General features: G+C 44.7%; 1 protein-coding gene across 3 annotated transcripts; it reads left to right on the forward strand.

The window, feature by feature from the left end:
* Positions 1–545: 545 nt before the first annotated feature.
* LOC104622442 (ATP-dependent RNA helicase DDX19B) lies at positions 546–10,183 on the forward strand. Of its 3 annotated transcripts, XM_010289224.1 has the most exons (11): positions 546–588; positions 1,011–1,064; positions 1,940–2,075; positions 4,295–4,385; positions 5,069–5,173; positions 5,933–6,047; positions 6,226–6,403; positions 6,850–7,087; positions 8,155–8,317; positions 9,074–9,265; positions 9,721–10,183. In XM_010289224.1, exons 4-11 carry the CDS (start codon positions 4,326–4,328, stop codon positions 9,780–9,782), a joined length of 1,113 nt encoding a protein of 370 aa, XP_010287526.1. In that variant the 5' UTR covers positions 546–588; positions 1,011–1,064; positions 1,940–2,075; positions 4,295–4,325; the 3' UTR covers positions 9,783–10,183. The 3 variants fall into 3 exon arrangements, with proteins under 3 accessions (XP_010287526.1, XP_010287527.1, XP_010287528.1); XM_010289225.1 differs by lacking the exon at positions 546–588 and having other exon boundaries at positions 1,049–1,064; positions 4,295–4,389; positions 5,073–5,173; XM_010289226.1 differs by lacking the exons at positions 546–588; positions 1,011–1,064 and having other exon boundaries at positions 1,948–2,075; positions 4,295–4,384; positions 5,068–5,173.
* Positions 10,184–12,485: the final 2,302 nt, after the last annotated feature.

A 12,485-nucleotide genomic window follows, 5' to 3' on the forward strand; every position in this document is an offset into this window, starting at 1 on the left:
CTCTTAAGGTCTAAATTTGTTTGAGGTGTTGGGTTTTTTATTTTACTGAGCCGCTCAAGCGCCGCACTTTAGAGAGCAGAGAGCATTAACTCATCCCCTGGACGGGCGGGAAGACCCTCGAGGCTCCTCTCCCTGTCATATTTCCAATGGTAAAACGAGAGGGACTCATCCTGGTACGCCTCATGTCAGCCCTTTGGCTGGAGTTTCCACCCTGGAATGTAAATTTTCTCACGTTTGCTATCAGCAGAGCTATTAGGGAGCAGAAATTCGGGGACAGAAAAACAAACCTCTTCTCCATGTTGTTGTTACAGCTTAGAAAAAGTGGCGTTTGTTTTAAAACTCCTGAAATCAAGTTCGCCTCTAACTTCATCTCATCTGCCTTCAAGCATGGGTTTTCACTACGCAGTAATTTTAGCCAGTGGTAAACCTGGAAGTGTTGATGAATGCTCAGGCTTTTCTGGCCATTAGTAAAACATAGGTATGGTAACCTTTTTGTGACTCTTATTTTTGTTGTTGTTGTTGTTTTTCCTCACTTATAGCTGAGCAGTTTACACCTGAAGGAGGAAAAAAACAAACCAGATGCCAATGGTGAGTTGTAGCCGCTCAAACAGTCTTAGAAAGGGCGTGATGTTGGGTTTGGAGTGCTGCTGCCAAAGTAAATTCCCAATTAGTCAAGAAATTCCAGAAGAGGGAAACATAAAGCTAAGATTAAACAGCAGTGTACGTTAAACGTCTGGCTCACGTGCCTGTTCTGCTAAGCTAACTTTTTAAAATCCTGTTCTGCTGAATTCAAGGAGCTGTGTGGGCAAAAGTGGTTGGTATGGTCAATAAACTTTGATTTGGCTGCGCAGAGCAACCTGTAACTTTGGTTTCTTCTACACACCGATAGAGCAGGGCTGTTCCCATAAGGAAAATGATCTTTTCCTCATTTTTGTGGCTTTTCCTACAATAACCTAAAACTTGGCTGCCTGACCTCACTCCTGCCCCCAACAATGTCTGTTTTAATTTAGGTGCTGTTGTCAAGGCAGACGACAACATAGAGAAGACGGAGGATGAGGAGAAAGGTAAGTGCCATCTTGAAAAACGCTTTAGTGAGGAATGTTGAAAAGAAAATTCATTCTGTATATACTTAAAGTAAGTCTGCCTTATGTCTCAGGATGGATGATCTTGTATCCTGCCCCAAGGACTTAATTGTAAGACATGTCCTTCCTCCATAATACTTTTAAAGCCATTGGGTCCTGTAATAACTTGGGAGACTCCTGGATTAGGGTGGAGAGAAATAAGGGGATAGCAGTATCCTCAAAGGCAGGACTGGATACAGGAGCAGTTGGATAACCTGCAGCTGGAATTGCTGTAGCAACCAACATGTTGTGTTTATGAAATGGCTCTTAAGAAGTGGGTAATGGCTCTAAATCCTTCAGAAGGTGGCTTTAGAAACCAGATGTATTAGCAAAACCCCAAAGCGCAGCAGTTTAACATTCTGTTTTGAGTTTGCTTATGCTCAGCCCTTGCTGCATTTCAGCCCCGGCATCTTTCAAAGTACTGTTTGTGCTCAAACTGTCTGTAAAAAGAAAAAAACAAACCTAAAAGGGCTCTGCCCACCTGTCAGAGAATAATTAAGAGACTTTTAACCCTGTCCCACCTTCCAGTTAGATGCTAAGCTTTAATGTCTTAAATAAGCAGAGTGTTAAGGTCCCCCTTAAAGCAGTGCTTGCCTTGGTTTGTCTTTCCAGATATTAAATGTGAATCTTGGGGACATCCCGATAGATGGCTCATTCGGCGAGTTTCGGCTCTTTCATGCCACTGCTCTGTAATAGAGAATTTCGGGATTTGGATGCGTCTTGTCCTTTTTAACTGGCTCAGTAATGCACCGTTTCAGTGGGAGCAACACCCGAAATGGCCCAAGGTTGCTTATTTTCTTTACCTCCTTTTTCAACAGAGGACAGAGCTGCCCAGTCCTTGTTGAACAAGCTCATTCGCAGTAACTTGGTTGACACAACAAATCAAGTGGAAGTGCTGCAGAGAGACCCCACATCGCCCCTCTACTCCGTGAAGTCTTTCGAGGAACTGCGACTGTAAGTCCCGTTAGATTTCCTGGCTGTGTAGGAGAGAGCACTTGAAAGTGCCGAGGTTTCTGTTTCAAGTTACTGCAAATTTGCCATTAATAATTTATTATCATTTATTGTGTTATTTAAATGCAGGGAGAATTATTTTCTCTTGGTTCCTTGTGAAGGCTTCCATCCGAAACGAGCTCATTGCAAGTCCTGGTCGGTGTGTAGAGTTAGCATTTCTTTCCATAATCAGCTCTAGCAACGCTCCTCTGAATTTTAATGTATGGGTTTTGTCTTCAAATGCGCAGCGGAGCTCACGTGTGCTAAGCTGGGTGAGGTGACAGAGGAGGGAGGGCTGTCCTTCCAGGGCCGCTGTCACCGGGGCTATGCGAGTTGCAAAGCGAGACCTTTTCTGTGCCAGAAGCACCATTATTTTGCCACCGGTTCTCCGGCAAACGCAGTGAGGCTCAGAGTAGGTGTCGCAGCAGCACAGCAATGTTTTGGAAAACACAAGATTTGTTTTGTTGGCAAAAGTAATGAACACAACTGTCTTCTGTTCCTGTTCTCTGACGGTTATTTGTGAAGGTTGCGAGTTGCAAAGCGAGACCTTTTCTGTGCCAGAAGCACCATTATTTTGCCACCGGTTCTCCGGCAAACGCAGTGAGGCTCAGAGTAGGTGTCGCAGCAGCACAGCAATGTTTTGGAAAACACAAGATTTGTTTTGTTGGCAAAAGTAATGAACACAACTGTCTTCTGTTCCTGTTCTCTGACGGTTATTTGTGAAGGTTCAGCAGCAGCAGTGAACAACACAAAGGGAGAAGCTTCTCTTTTCTCTGCCAGCAATACTGGATTTATGTACTGGAGAGGCTACTAGCGTTAGTATGTTCTAACCCTTCCTGTTGAATACCTTTACCGGTGGAGCTTTCAAGCAACAATAGTTGTATTTAAGGCATGACAGATTTATATTTTTCTTTTTAACGTGCTAAAGAGGCTGTCCTGTTGGGATTGTTGTCGGTTATATTGATGATCTAGGGTTTGTTGCTCCTTTGCGAGCTGCATGGGGAAATCGGAGCTGATGAGACTTCTCTCCGTGAAATGTCAGGATGTCGTTTCACTTTGTTAATGTTAGTGGTTGAATGTTTAGAAAAAAAAGATGAAGTGCTGTAGTGCCTGTTAGACTAATTCAAAAGCCAAATAATCCAAGTGAGTTAATGATGGGGGCAGCCAGACTAATTGAGTCTTCATTTTGTTATGACTTGATGTATCCTTGGCAACTGTTGCAGAGTCGGGCTTTGTATGTCCTTGCTTCTGAGCAGCACAAGGTTACATTTTCAAAGAGCTTTTGTTCCAGCCATTGTCTGAAAGTAATAGATGATTTTTAAAAAGCCTGTTGTGCCGAATAGGAAGTTCTTAACAGCAGGAGATGGTGGGCAGGAAACCTGTAACCTGCTTTGAAAGGAAAGCTCTTACTTCTTGGAGGTCATCACCAAAGAGTTCGCTAGCACCATAACCTGCTTTTTCAATTGTTCTTGGATCTCCTTGTCTACAAAATTGCCTGCTGGGACTAGAAGGTTAAAAGCAACCGATCAGCGTTTGAGGACACCCTTAGGTTTGAATGCTGCGTTATAATCGTGGATCACTAGGTGTAGTCACGGTGAACTAAGCTGCTCCGTCATTTGCCAGTTTTGTGCGCTAAGCCAGTATCGCTCTGGTCTTAGGAGGTCACTATGTATTACAGAATCCATTGTGACTTACTGAAATCCTTGCATGATTTCATGATGTGACACTTACTCTGTTCCTCATATACTGAGGTCGCTTTGTCCCGTTTTTGTGTCTTCAAGGAGTGATAAATATGGTGCTGGGGAAAAGGGATTGGCCTAAAGGACAGGATTAATGCTTTTTGTTCTGTGGTTCCTGGGGTTGTCTGAAAAGCTGCTTTAGAAAAAGAAGTCCGGCTCCAGCCTGGGAGCTGTGACACGTGGTTTTCCATGTAGCTGTCGAAGGCAGGCGTGCAGCCTGACTTCCTAAATCGAGGGGGTTTTGCAAAGATTCCTTTCCAAACTTTCTGCTGTCACGTGTTGTAGCATCCAGGCGCTGGTCATAGTCACTTCACCAGTGCGATTACAGCCAGGAAGGGGCAGCTCTAGGTCCGCTTGCAGGGGTTTTTTTCTCACCTTTTTGTACATAAATGAAAACCGAATGTACTTTAATAGGTCCCGGTATAAAAACTCCTCTGTTTTCAGGAAATCACAGCTCCTGCAAGGAGTCTATGCCATGGGCTTCAACAGACCATCTAAGATACAAGAGAATGCACTGCCTATGATGCTTGCTGAAAAAAAAAAACATACTTTCTACTCCCTTCCAGTATAGGAAGGATTTGAAAGATTCAGGGTACTGTTACTGAGCTGGGGATGGGAGGATGGTGATGGAGGAGCTATCTGGGCTGTGGTGAAAGGGTTCCCAGGCCATGGTGTGGCGTTTCTGTGGTCCCAGCCTGGGTGACAGCAGCCCTGGGTTTGTCTTTTTCCTAGGGCTGGTACTGAACACGCAGTGCCGCAGTGTTTGACTGAGGTCTATCCAATTTTCCTAGGCAGCATAGGGGAGAAATAATAAGGCTGCTATGGGATGTAGCTCCAGGAATCCTGGGTGGGTGGGAGTAGTTGGGATGCTGCGTTGCCTGCATGGCTGGTTTTCCTCTCCGTGCCCCTGAGCTGAAATGTATGAAAAATGAAGACACCAGGGGTTGATGTGCAAAATGGAGAAGTACTGACAGATAATCATGATTTTCCTTCCAAATCTCCATAATCCAAAGGTGCTGAAAGAGAGAGTTGGTAGAGGGCAGAAGCTAACTTCTGCCCTGTGGAGAGTAGCTGGTCGAGCTAGGCACCAGTCCAGAGCAGTGGTAAATCTAAAAGGTATTAAAATGCCACTCGCTGTGTTTTCTGTGTCGTTCAACCCTGTGAATACATTGTGTGGGTGGTTCATCTGGTTGAGCTCATGCCTGCTGTATGTCCTGCAGCCCACAGAACTTGATCGCACAATCTCAGTCCGGTACTGGCAAGACGGCTGCCTTTGTCCTGGCCATGCTTAGTCGTGTTGAACCCGGGAACAAGTACCCTCAGGTAAAGTTTCTGGGACAAACTTGTTTCGGGGGGTTTCGTGGTGGTGCAGTGCTACCTAGTGAAGAGGCTGGGCTTCTGCTGAGACCGTGGATATTAAATTCATAGCTTGATGAGCCCATTTCCGTGATGCCATAAACTGCTTAGCAGGGGCTGGCGATTCGGGGATCTATCAAAATGCCTTTAACGCAAAAGACGTGGATTTTGCTCGCAACTTGTTCCTGTCAGTCCCTCCCTTGCATCACTCAGGATGCCATTGCTCTGTGAGGAGTTAAATTGGGGGGGATATCATTCTGTGAGAAATCAAATCAGAGAAAAATTGCAGGCTGGAGGGATGGAAGAGGAGATATTTGTGACAACAGAGCAGACAATGCACAGAAAGGGGTTTCTTTTAACCCAATTTCCGTATGAGATAGTTGAGCAGTTTTACCAAGGCTGGAGTTCTTTCCTTAAAAAATGCTGTTCTTATCTCTTAGTCTAACTGTAGGTGTGTCAGGTTCCTTGTCACTACTGTCCATACATGTCCCCCAGAAGAGTCCTGCACCCCCAAGCCCAAGGAGCAGAAATGAACGCAGAAAGCCTGTAGCGAGGTGACTGTATCGTATCGGCTCACTCCCCTAGTTTCAGGATGCAGAACTGCTGGGCTTTCAGAAACTGTTCATCTTCAGGATAACTTCAGTAATAAGGATTTTAAAAAGCAGGTGTGATAGCGTTGCCCAGGATGTTGGTCATCCCAAACTCGTTCTCCTTCTGTCCCTCCAGTGTTTGTGCCTTTCCCCAACATATGAGCTGGCGCTTCAAACAGGAAAAGTGATTGAACAGATGGGAAAGTTTTATCCGGAGCTGAAACTTGCGTATGCTGTCCGGGGCAATAAATGTGAGTAAGGGGAAACGCTGCCAACGGACTGTAAATGAGAAAATGATGCTCCTTGGGTGCAATCCAGTAAAGGAACTCTAGAGCAGTCAGATGGTGAAATAGGCTAGTTCAGAGAGGGGCAGAGTGTTCCACTGTCTGCACAGCCATCTTAGGAAAGCCTTCTTTTCTGTCTCGGCAGTGGAGAGAGGCCAGAAGATCTCCGAGCAGATTGTCATCGGCACACCTGGCACCGTGCTGGACTGGTGTTCCAAACTGAAATTCATCGATCCCAAGAAAATCAAAGTCTTTGTCTTGGATGAGGCTGATGTGATGATAGCAACACAAGGCCATCAGGACCAGAGCATCCGCATTCAGAGGTAAGGACTCGGCGTACACTGCCTGAGGTGATTTTTGTTTCTTTCGATGATGGCTGTTTTGTAAGGTAGGGACAGCAGGGCTAGATTCTTGACCACCAGTGCCTTCACTGATAAAGCAACAAGATTAAAATGATATATTTATCTCTAATCCAGATGATTAATAGAGGCAGAATGTCAGGGGATGACAAGCAGTTTCATTTTCTTACAGAATAAAAAGCCTGTCCCTGGAGCAGGGTTTATTAATTTTTAAGAATGCAAGTCTGGATGCCACTGGTCCATGAGGGAACGATCAGTTCTCGGTAAGATTAGCATTAGTCTTTCCAGCCACTGAAATAACTGGTTCTTAGGTTATTGCTCTGCTTTGCCCGTAGCATTAATCCCATCAGGATATCAGGGGAGCGACAGTGTTTTGTGGGAACTCTGCCCATTTTGCTCTCTTTTTGCAGAATGCTCCCCAGGGACTGCCAGATGCTTCTGTTTTCAGCCACTTTTGAGGACTCTGTGTGGAAGTTTGCTCAAAAAGTTGTTCCTGACCCAAACATTATCAAACTGAAGCGAGAGGAGGAGACACTGGACACTATTAAGCAGTATTACGTTCTGTGCAGTAACAGAGATGAGAAGTTCCAGGCGCTCTGTAATATCTACGGCGCTATCACCATTGCCCAGGCTATGATCTTCTGCCACGTGAGTCCTTTTGCAGAATGCTAGTCCCAGTGATCCTGTTAGTGTCCGCTAATGCTAAAAACCTGTCCAGGCACGCTTTTCAGAAAGAAACCAAGAATACAATTGCTCCTTTTCTTTTTTTTTCTTTTCTGGCTCCCTCTTTCTGTGAAATCTTGAGAGCTGTGACAGCACTAGCCAGGTTGTTTCTCTGGGTTCGTCCATCCAGGAGAGCAGAATGGTCATTTTTATTCTTGAAGTCTGAAGCAAAGATCAAAGTAATGCACACTTTTCCAAAAGAAAGTATTACTTGGAACTGGGGGGGCCGGGGGGGAGAAGGAAAAAGAAAAAAACCAGAAAGGTTGGAAAATGGGTGAAAATAGGGCAGAATGAGGGATGGGGAAGTCTTGTAGTTCTGTGGCTGATATGTAGCTTTCCCTGGGATTCCGTCTCGCTCAGGTAACTGGCAGTGTATCCCTGGGGTCTCCCTATGAATCATACAGAGACTTTTTTTTTTCCCCTGGAAGCCGCTGTAACTCTTAAGAAAAAACCCAGTGCTGACAGCACCAGAACAGCCATGTAAAGGCAGCTGAGACAAGATAAAACCTGTATGTGGGTCTGCTGCAGCAGTCTCCTTTTAGGCTGTCTCGAGATGTAATAATATCAGACATAATCAGAGCTCAGAAAATGATCATAATTGGAAACTGTTTCATTCAAGACTGCGTAGAGCCGCTGTTGGATTGCACAACTATGCCCAGCTCCTACCCTGCCGTTTTCCAAGCTGAGGAGTTTTGTTTTCTTGACAGTGCTCGTGAGTTTTTAGCATACATCTGTAATCCCTCATTGAGTGAAAGCTGAGGAGCAGAGCACAAAGAATACGCATACTTTTCTCAAACAAGGAAGGGTTCCTGTGGTGGCAGATCCACATTTTCCTATTTCTGATACGAAAGCTGGGAGCACAGTTTGTAACAGGGAGAGGGTGGGCACAAAAACAGCAGCTGCGGAGCTTCCATTTAACCCCAGAGAGGTTTGTTCCTGCTTTACAGCATTAAACGTCCCTGCCAAAGACGGGCCTCGCTTTTGTGTTTCAGACTCGGAAGACGGCCGGCTGGCTGGCAGCAGAGCTCTCGAAGGAAGGCCATCAGGTGGCATTGCTCAGCGGGGAAATGATGGTGGAACAGAGAGCCGCGGTGATAGAACGTTTCCGAGAGGGCAAAGAAAAGGTGCTGGTGACCACAAACGTCTGTGCCAGAGGTAGGGCATGGCAGAGCTGGGCCGGGGAGAGGCAGAAGCAGTGGTTCCTAAGATAAATTGCAGCTGGCCAGTTTACAGAAAGAATTTGTATCCTCAGGTGCTCTAGTCTGGAGAAATTAGGGTCCTTAAAGTAATTCCTGGGCTTTTGGGCTGTCGGCAGTGTCTGTGCAGATAAAGATGCCTGCAGGCAAACACAGGATTCCTTGTAGGTGGAATTTCCTGCAGCTTGAGGTGAAGAAGTCCACCCTGTGAGAATTTTATGTTTCTGGAACCAAGCCTGGCTTGTACTGCTGAGCTTAAGTGTTTAAAATAAACATGTTCCAAAATACAGAAATCTGAAACATACTGAACTCCAGGAGGAATTTGTGTTGCAATTTGACATCCTAGAACAGTTAAGACAACATAGTACTTGGAAAAAAACAAGAGGCCTTTACAGCTGTGGAGAGGAGAGAGTTTCCAAAATATGTAAGTTAAAGCTGAGCGGCTCCGACTGCTTTTCTCTTAGCTGTTTTAGTGGGATTGCGTGGTGTAACAGCTAGGTTTTATTTTGAAGCACCCCATAAGCATATTGTGGTAAAAGATCCATTTCAGAGTTTGAGAATGGCTTTTAACTCCTCACTTGGTGCGGAGGTAGCTGTCTGAAATTCTCTGTCGGGAATTCTGGCTGAACTGCACGCAGCTCAGGCCAGAGGAGGCTGTTCCTGCTGTAAAATGGGTTAAATGTAGCTGTGTAATCTGATGTTTTCTTCTTCTCAGGGATTGATGTAGAGCAGGTCTCTGTCGTTATCAACTTTGACCTTCCTGTGGATAAAGATGGAAATCCAGATAATGAAACTTATCTGCACCGGATCGGACGTACAGGTCGTTTTGGCAAGCGAGGACTGGCTATTAACATGGTGGACAGCAAGCACAGCATGAATATTCTCAACAGAATCCAGGAACATTTCAGTACGTACCCTCAGGCTTTCTTCTTTCTCTAAAAGTAGATGTTATTTCTTTTTTTTCTTCTTCCTCTAAGAGTAGATGTTATTTCTGCAGAATTTTGACTAGCTCGATACTGAGCAAATACTTACGGGGCCTTAAACTGACCACAGAAGAGGACATCAGCTGCGTTTTGTGTAGTGCCACTTAGGATTGTGAACTGCTATGTATGATAGGAGCAGAAATAAGTCAAGTTGACTGTTTGCTGGCTACCTGAGTAGTCCTTAATGATGGATGTTCCAGATATGGGTAACATTTGCATACCTTGATGGACTGTTGACAAAAGAGGTTTATGTTGTAGTTTTAAAACCCGATTGAACATTTCATGGATAAACCTGAACTCCTCCAGACCAGCTTAAGCAAGCAGCTTTCCCTTCTCTGCTCTGTGTTACAAATCTGACTTATTTTCTCATCTTTCCCAGACAAAAAGATAAACAAATTGGATACCGACGACTTGGATGAAATTGAGAAGATCACTAACTGAAGTACAGCTGCTGGAACTGGTGTGTACCCTGCTGTGGAAGCTCTCCCACTACAATTGGATCAGCGTTCAGATTGGCACGCCTCTCAGCTAGTCCCGAAAAGGACTCTCTTAAGATATGAGTACACAAAAATTACCTCATTTTAAAAATTGCAGCTGGACTTCAAATTGTGCAACTATGGGGAGGAAGAGGAAATGTTTACAGAAGCTTTTAACATTTCTTAGTTTAGCCTTAAAATGGGAAGATCTTTTGAATTCTAAGAAATACACTTGCCAAAAACGGGCAAGATGTAATTATCTGAAACAAATTGAAAAAAAAAAGCTTTATTGCCTTTAATTGGAGTAGAGTTCAGCATTAACCTGATCAGTTAAAATTCAACAGTCAGATACCTAATGGACATAAGTTAAAAAAACAACAACAACAAAAACCCACAAAAAAACCAAACAAGGCAGCTGGTTTTCGGGTAAAAACTCAACTTGTACAAAATAGGATGTCATTCTCTTTGGCACTCCCCTGAGCTCTTTTAAGACTCATTTCTGGCTTCCTGATGGATTTGCCCTGCTTTTCCTTCCGTAAATTGTCCTGAGGATGTCACCAGTAGCTCATACTCACAAACACAGGTGCCGTGTTGCTTTTGCTGGGCAGTATTTTCTTTTCATTTGTCCTTGACTTGTTAATACGGCCCCGGTATGCAAAGCGGTGCCGTGGTGGCAGTGCTGAAGGATGTACTCGAGAAGGTCATCTGAAGCATTCAAGCTCGCCGAGGGGTGGGTGGGATAGGGAGGGAGGGGTGGTATGAAGGGAACTGTACTAATTAATTTTCTGAAGCAATTCACCTCCAGAAAATGCTACTGTCTGTTGGAGGGGAGGGGTTGGTCACCTTTAGGCAGGTGCTGCCAGTTCTAAGATGCTGCTGTGAAGCTCCGCGCGAATAACGTACAGAACTGCTGGGTTTTGCCAAGCAGTAATAGAAATGGGAATAAAAGAAAAATAAAAATCATGATAGCTTGTATCGACCAAAAAAAACCCCACCTTTAGAACACCAAATTTACCTGTTACAGTATGTTTCAGTACCAGAGTTTTGAGTTAAATTGCTCAGCCAAGCTGCAGCTGGGAAGCGCTCCACTTTCATTGTGCTGGTAGTGCAAAACAGGTCGTCGGTCCCTCGCCCCAGGGTGATCCCTGCCGGAAAAGGAATGATTTGCAGCTTCTGTGCTTGGGGCTTTTAGTTGGGTTGGGACCATGCTCCTGCGCACAACTGAAAGCCTGTGGGTTGTTCCCCCAGCCCGCTCGCCAGGAGAAGGAGGCTCCTGAACTAGAAGTTAGGGTGCACAGCTCTGTGTGGGGGGAAACGGGATGTGCGTGAGCAGCCATCGGCCTGCTACTCGGTGCAGGAATCACTTCAAAACCAATGTATAAATTGTAAATTGAACTAGGACTTTTCTTTGCAATTTTGGCCATCATATTCTGTTCAAAGACAGGAACATGGATCCTTTTACCAAGTAAAAAAAGGCTCATTTAAAATGTACCTAAAATTTTAGGAAATTGTGCACCCTTTTATCAATTTGTATAAAGGCTTTAGTGAAGAAAAAAAAAAAACAACTGTTAAAATTAAACTTTTTGTATTCTGGGGTGTATCTATTTTTATTCTGTTGGAAACCTATTTAAAGTGGCAGGTGAGTGAGTGCTTGCGTGTCGAGTGGAAGACTTGTTTCAATCACCTACTTTAATAGTACAGCTGAATTACCTCGTGACAGCAGAGTATTGGGTTGAATTGTCATGAAAGCTGCTGCTGGTCCTGTGTGCTGTTTCTAATGTACTTTTAATTGGAATAAAGAACACGTACTGAACGCTGCCTCCGCTGATTTCTCGCTTGAATGCTTTTTTGGTTTTTAAAAGCTTTAGGTAAGGATGTTCTGAGCTGTGAGTCCTGGTGAGTTGTTTCGGTTTTTTATGACCTTCTCAAAGCATCCTGTGACAGACTGAACCTCACCTGATTTAATGCTGAAGTTCTGAAATTCTTAAAAGCTTGCCATAAGGAAAAAGCTTCCCACAAGGAAGCTTGTTAAATGATGCCACACAATAAATTAGGTCAGAGAAGCACTGTTCTTCCCCTACTAGTGCTTCTTACGCACATTTTTGGAGATGCTGTAGCATGGGTGAGTTTGTTAGAGGACCGGACTTGTTCAACTTGATCTTAGATGGAGATATTCAGGAGGAATGTCTTCCAGCATGAGAAGTGCCGTCTGCCGTGAGCCAAGTTGCTCTTCTCCTGTTCTTGGTTAAAGCATCGGCCCCTGTAACGCTCTCAAAGCGGCGCGGCGGTCGCCGTGTCTTGGGCAGTCACTGTTGCGGAGGGCTCACTTTGCTGTGATCTGGTATTTAATAGAGGATGAAGATAGAAACTCCAGGAGGGCACATGCACAGTGGTGTGGGTGGCAGCTGCCCCTCCCAAACCTAATTTGGACAGTCCCTGAAGTATTTGCCATCAAATTAATGGCGTTTAAGAGGAGATGCGGTGGCTAAGCCTCCGGTTCACATAGATCATTTTAAGTTCACATTTCAGCCTAAAAGGTTTTATTGATTGTACTACCACACAGTATGAAAACGCTCTGAAATGCAGAAGTAACATCGTATTCACAAAATCAGAAGAAAGGAATTAATGCTGAATGCAAGACAGAAAATGGTTCCCGTTCCTGAACCGC

This window comes from Phaethon lepturus, unplaced genomic scaffold (assembly GCF_000687285.1).
Source record: "Phaethon lepturus isolate BGI_N335 unplaced genomic scaffold, ASM68728v1 scaffold37516, whole genome shotgun sequence".
NCBI lineage: Eukaryota > Metazoa > Chordata > Aves > Phaethontiformes > Phaethontidae > Phaethon > Phaethon lepturus.

What these genes read in the sequence shown, in the direction of transcription:
- LOC104622442 (XM_010289224.1), top strand. Translation starts at nt 4,326, where the DNA reads ATGGGCTTCAACAGACCATCTAAGATACAAGAGAATGCACTGCCTATG. An exon ending in CAGAGCATCCGCATTCAGAG is followed by an intron (nt 6,404 to 6,849) that starts GTAAGGACTCGG and finishes CTCTTTTTGCAG; the next exon opens with AATGCTCCCCAGGGACTGCC. An exon ending in CACAAACGTCTGTGCCAGAG is followed by an intron (nt 8,318 to 9,073) that starts GTAGGGCATGGC and finishes TCTTCTTCTCAG; the next exon opens with GGATTGATGTAGAGCAGGTC.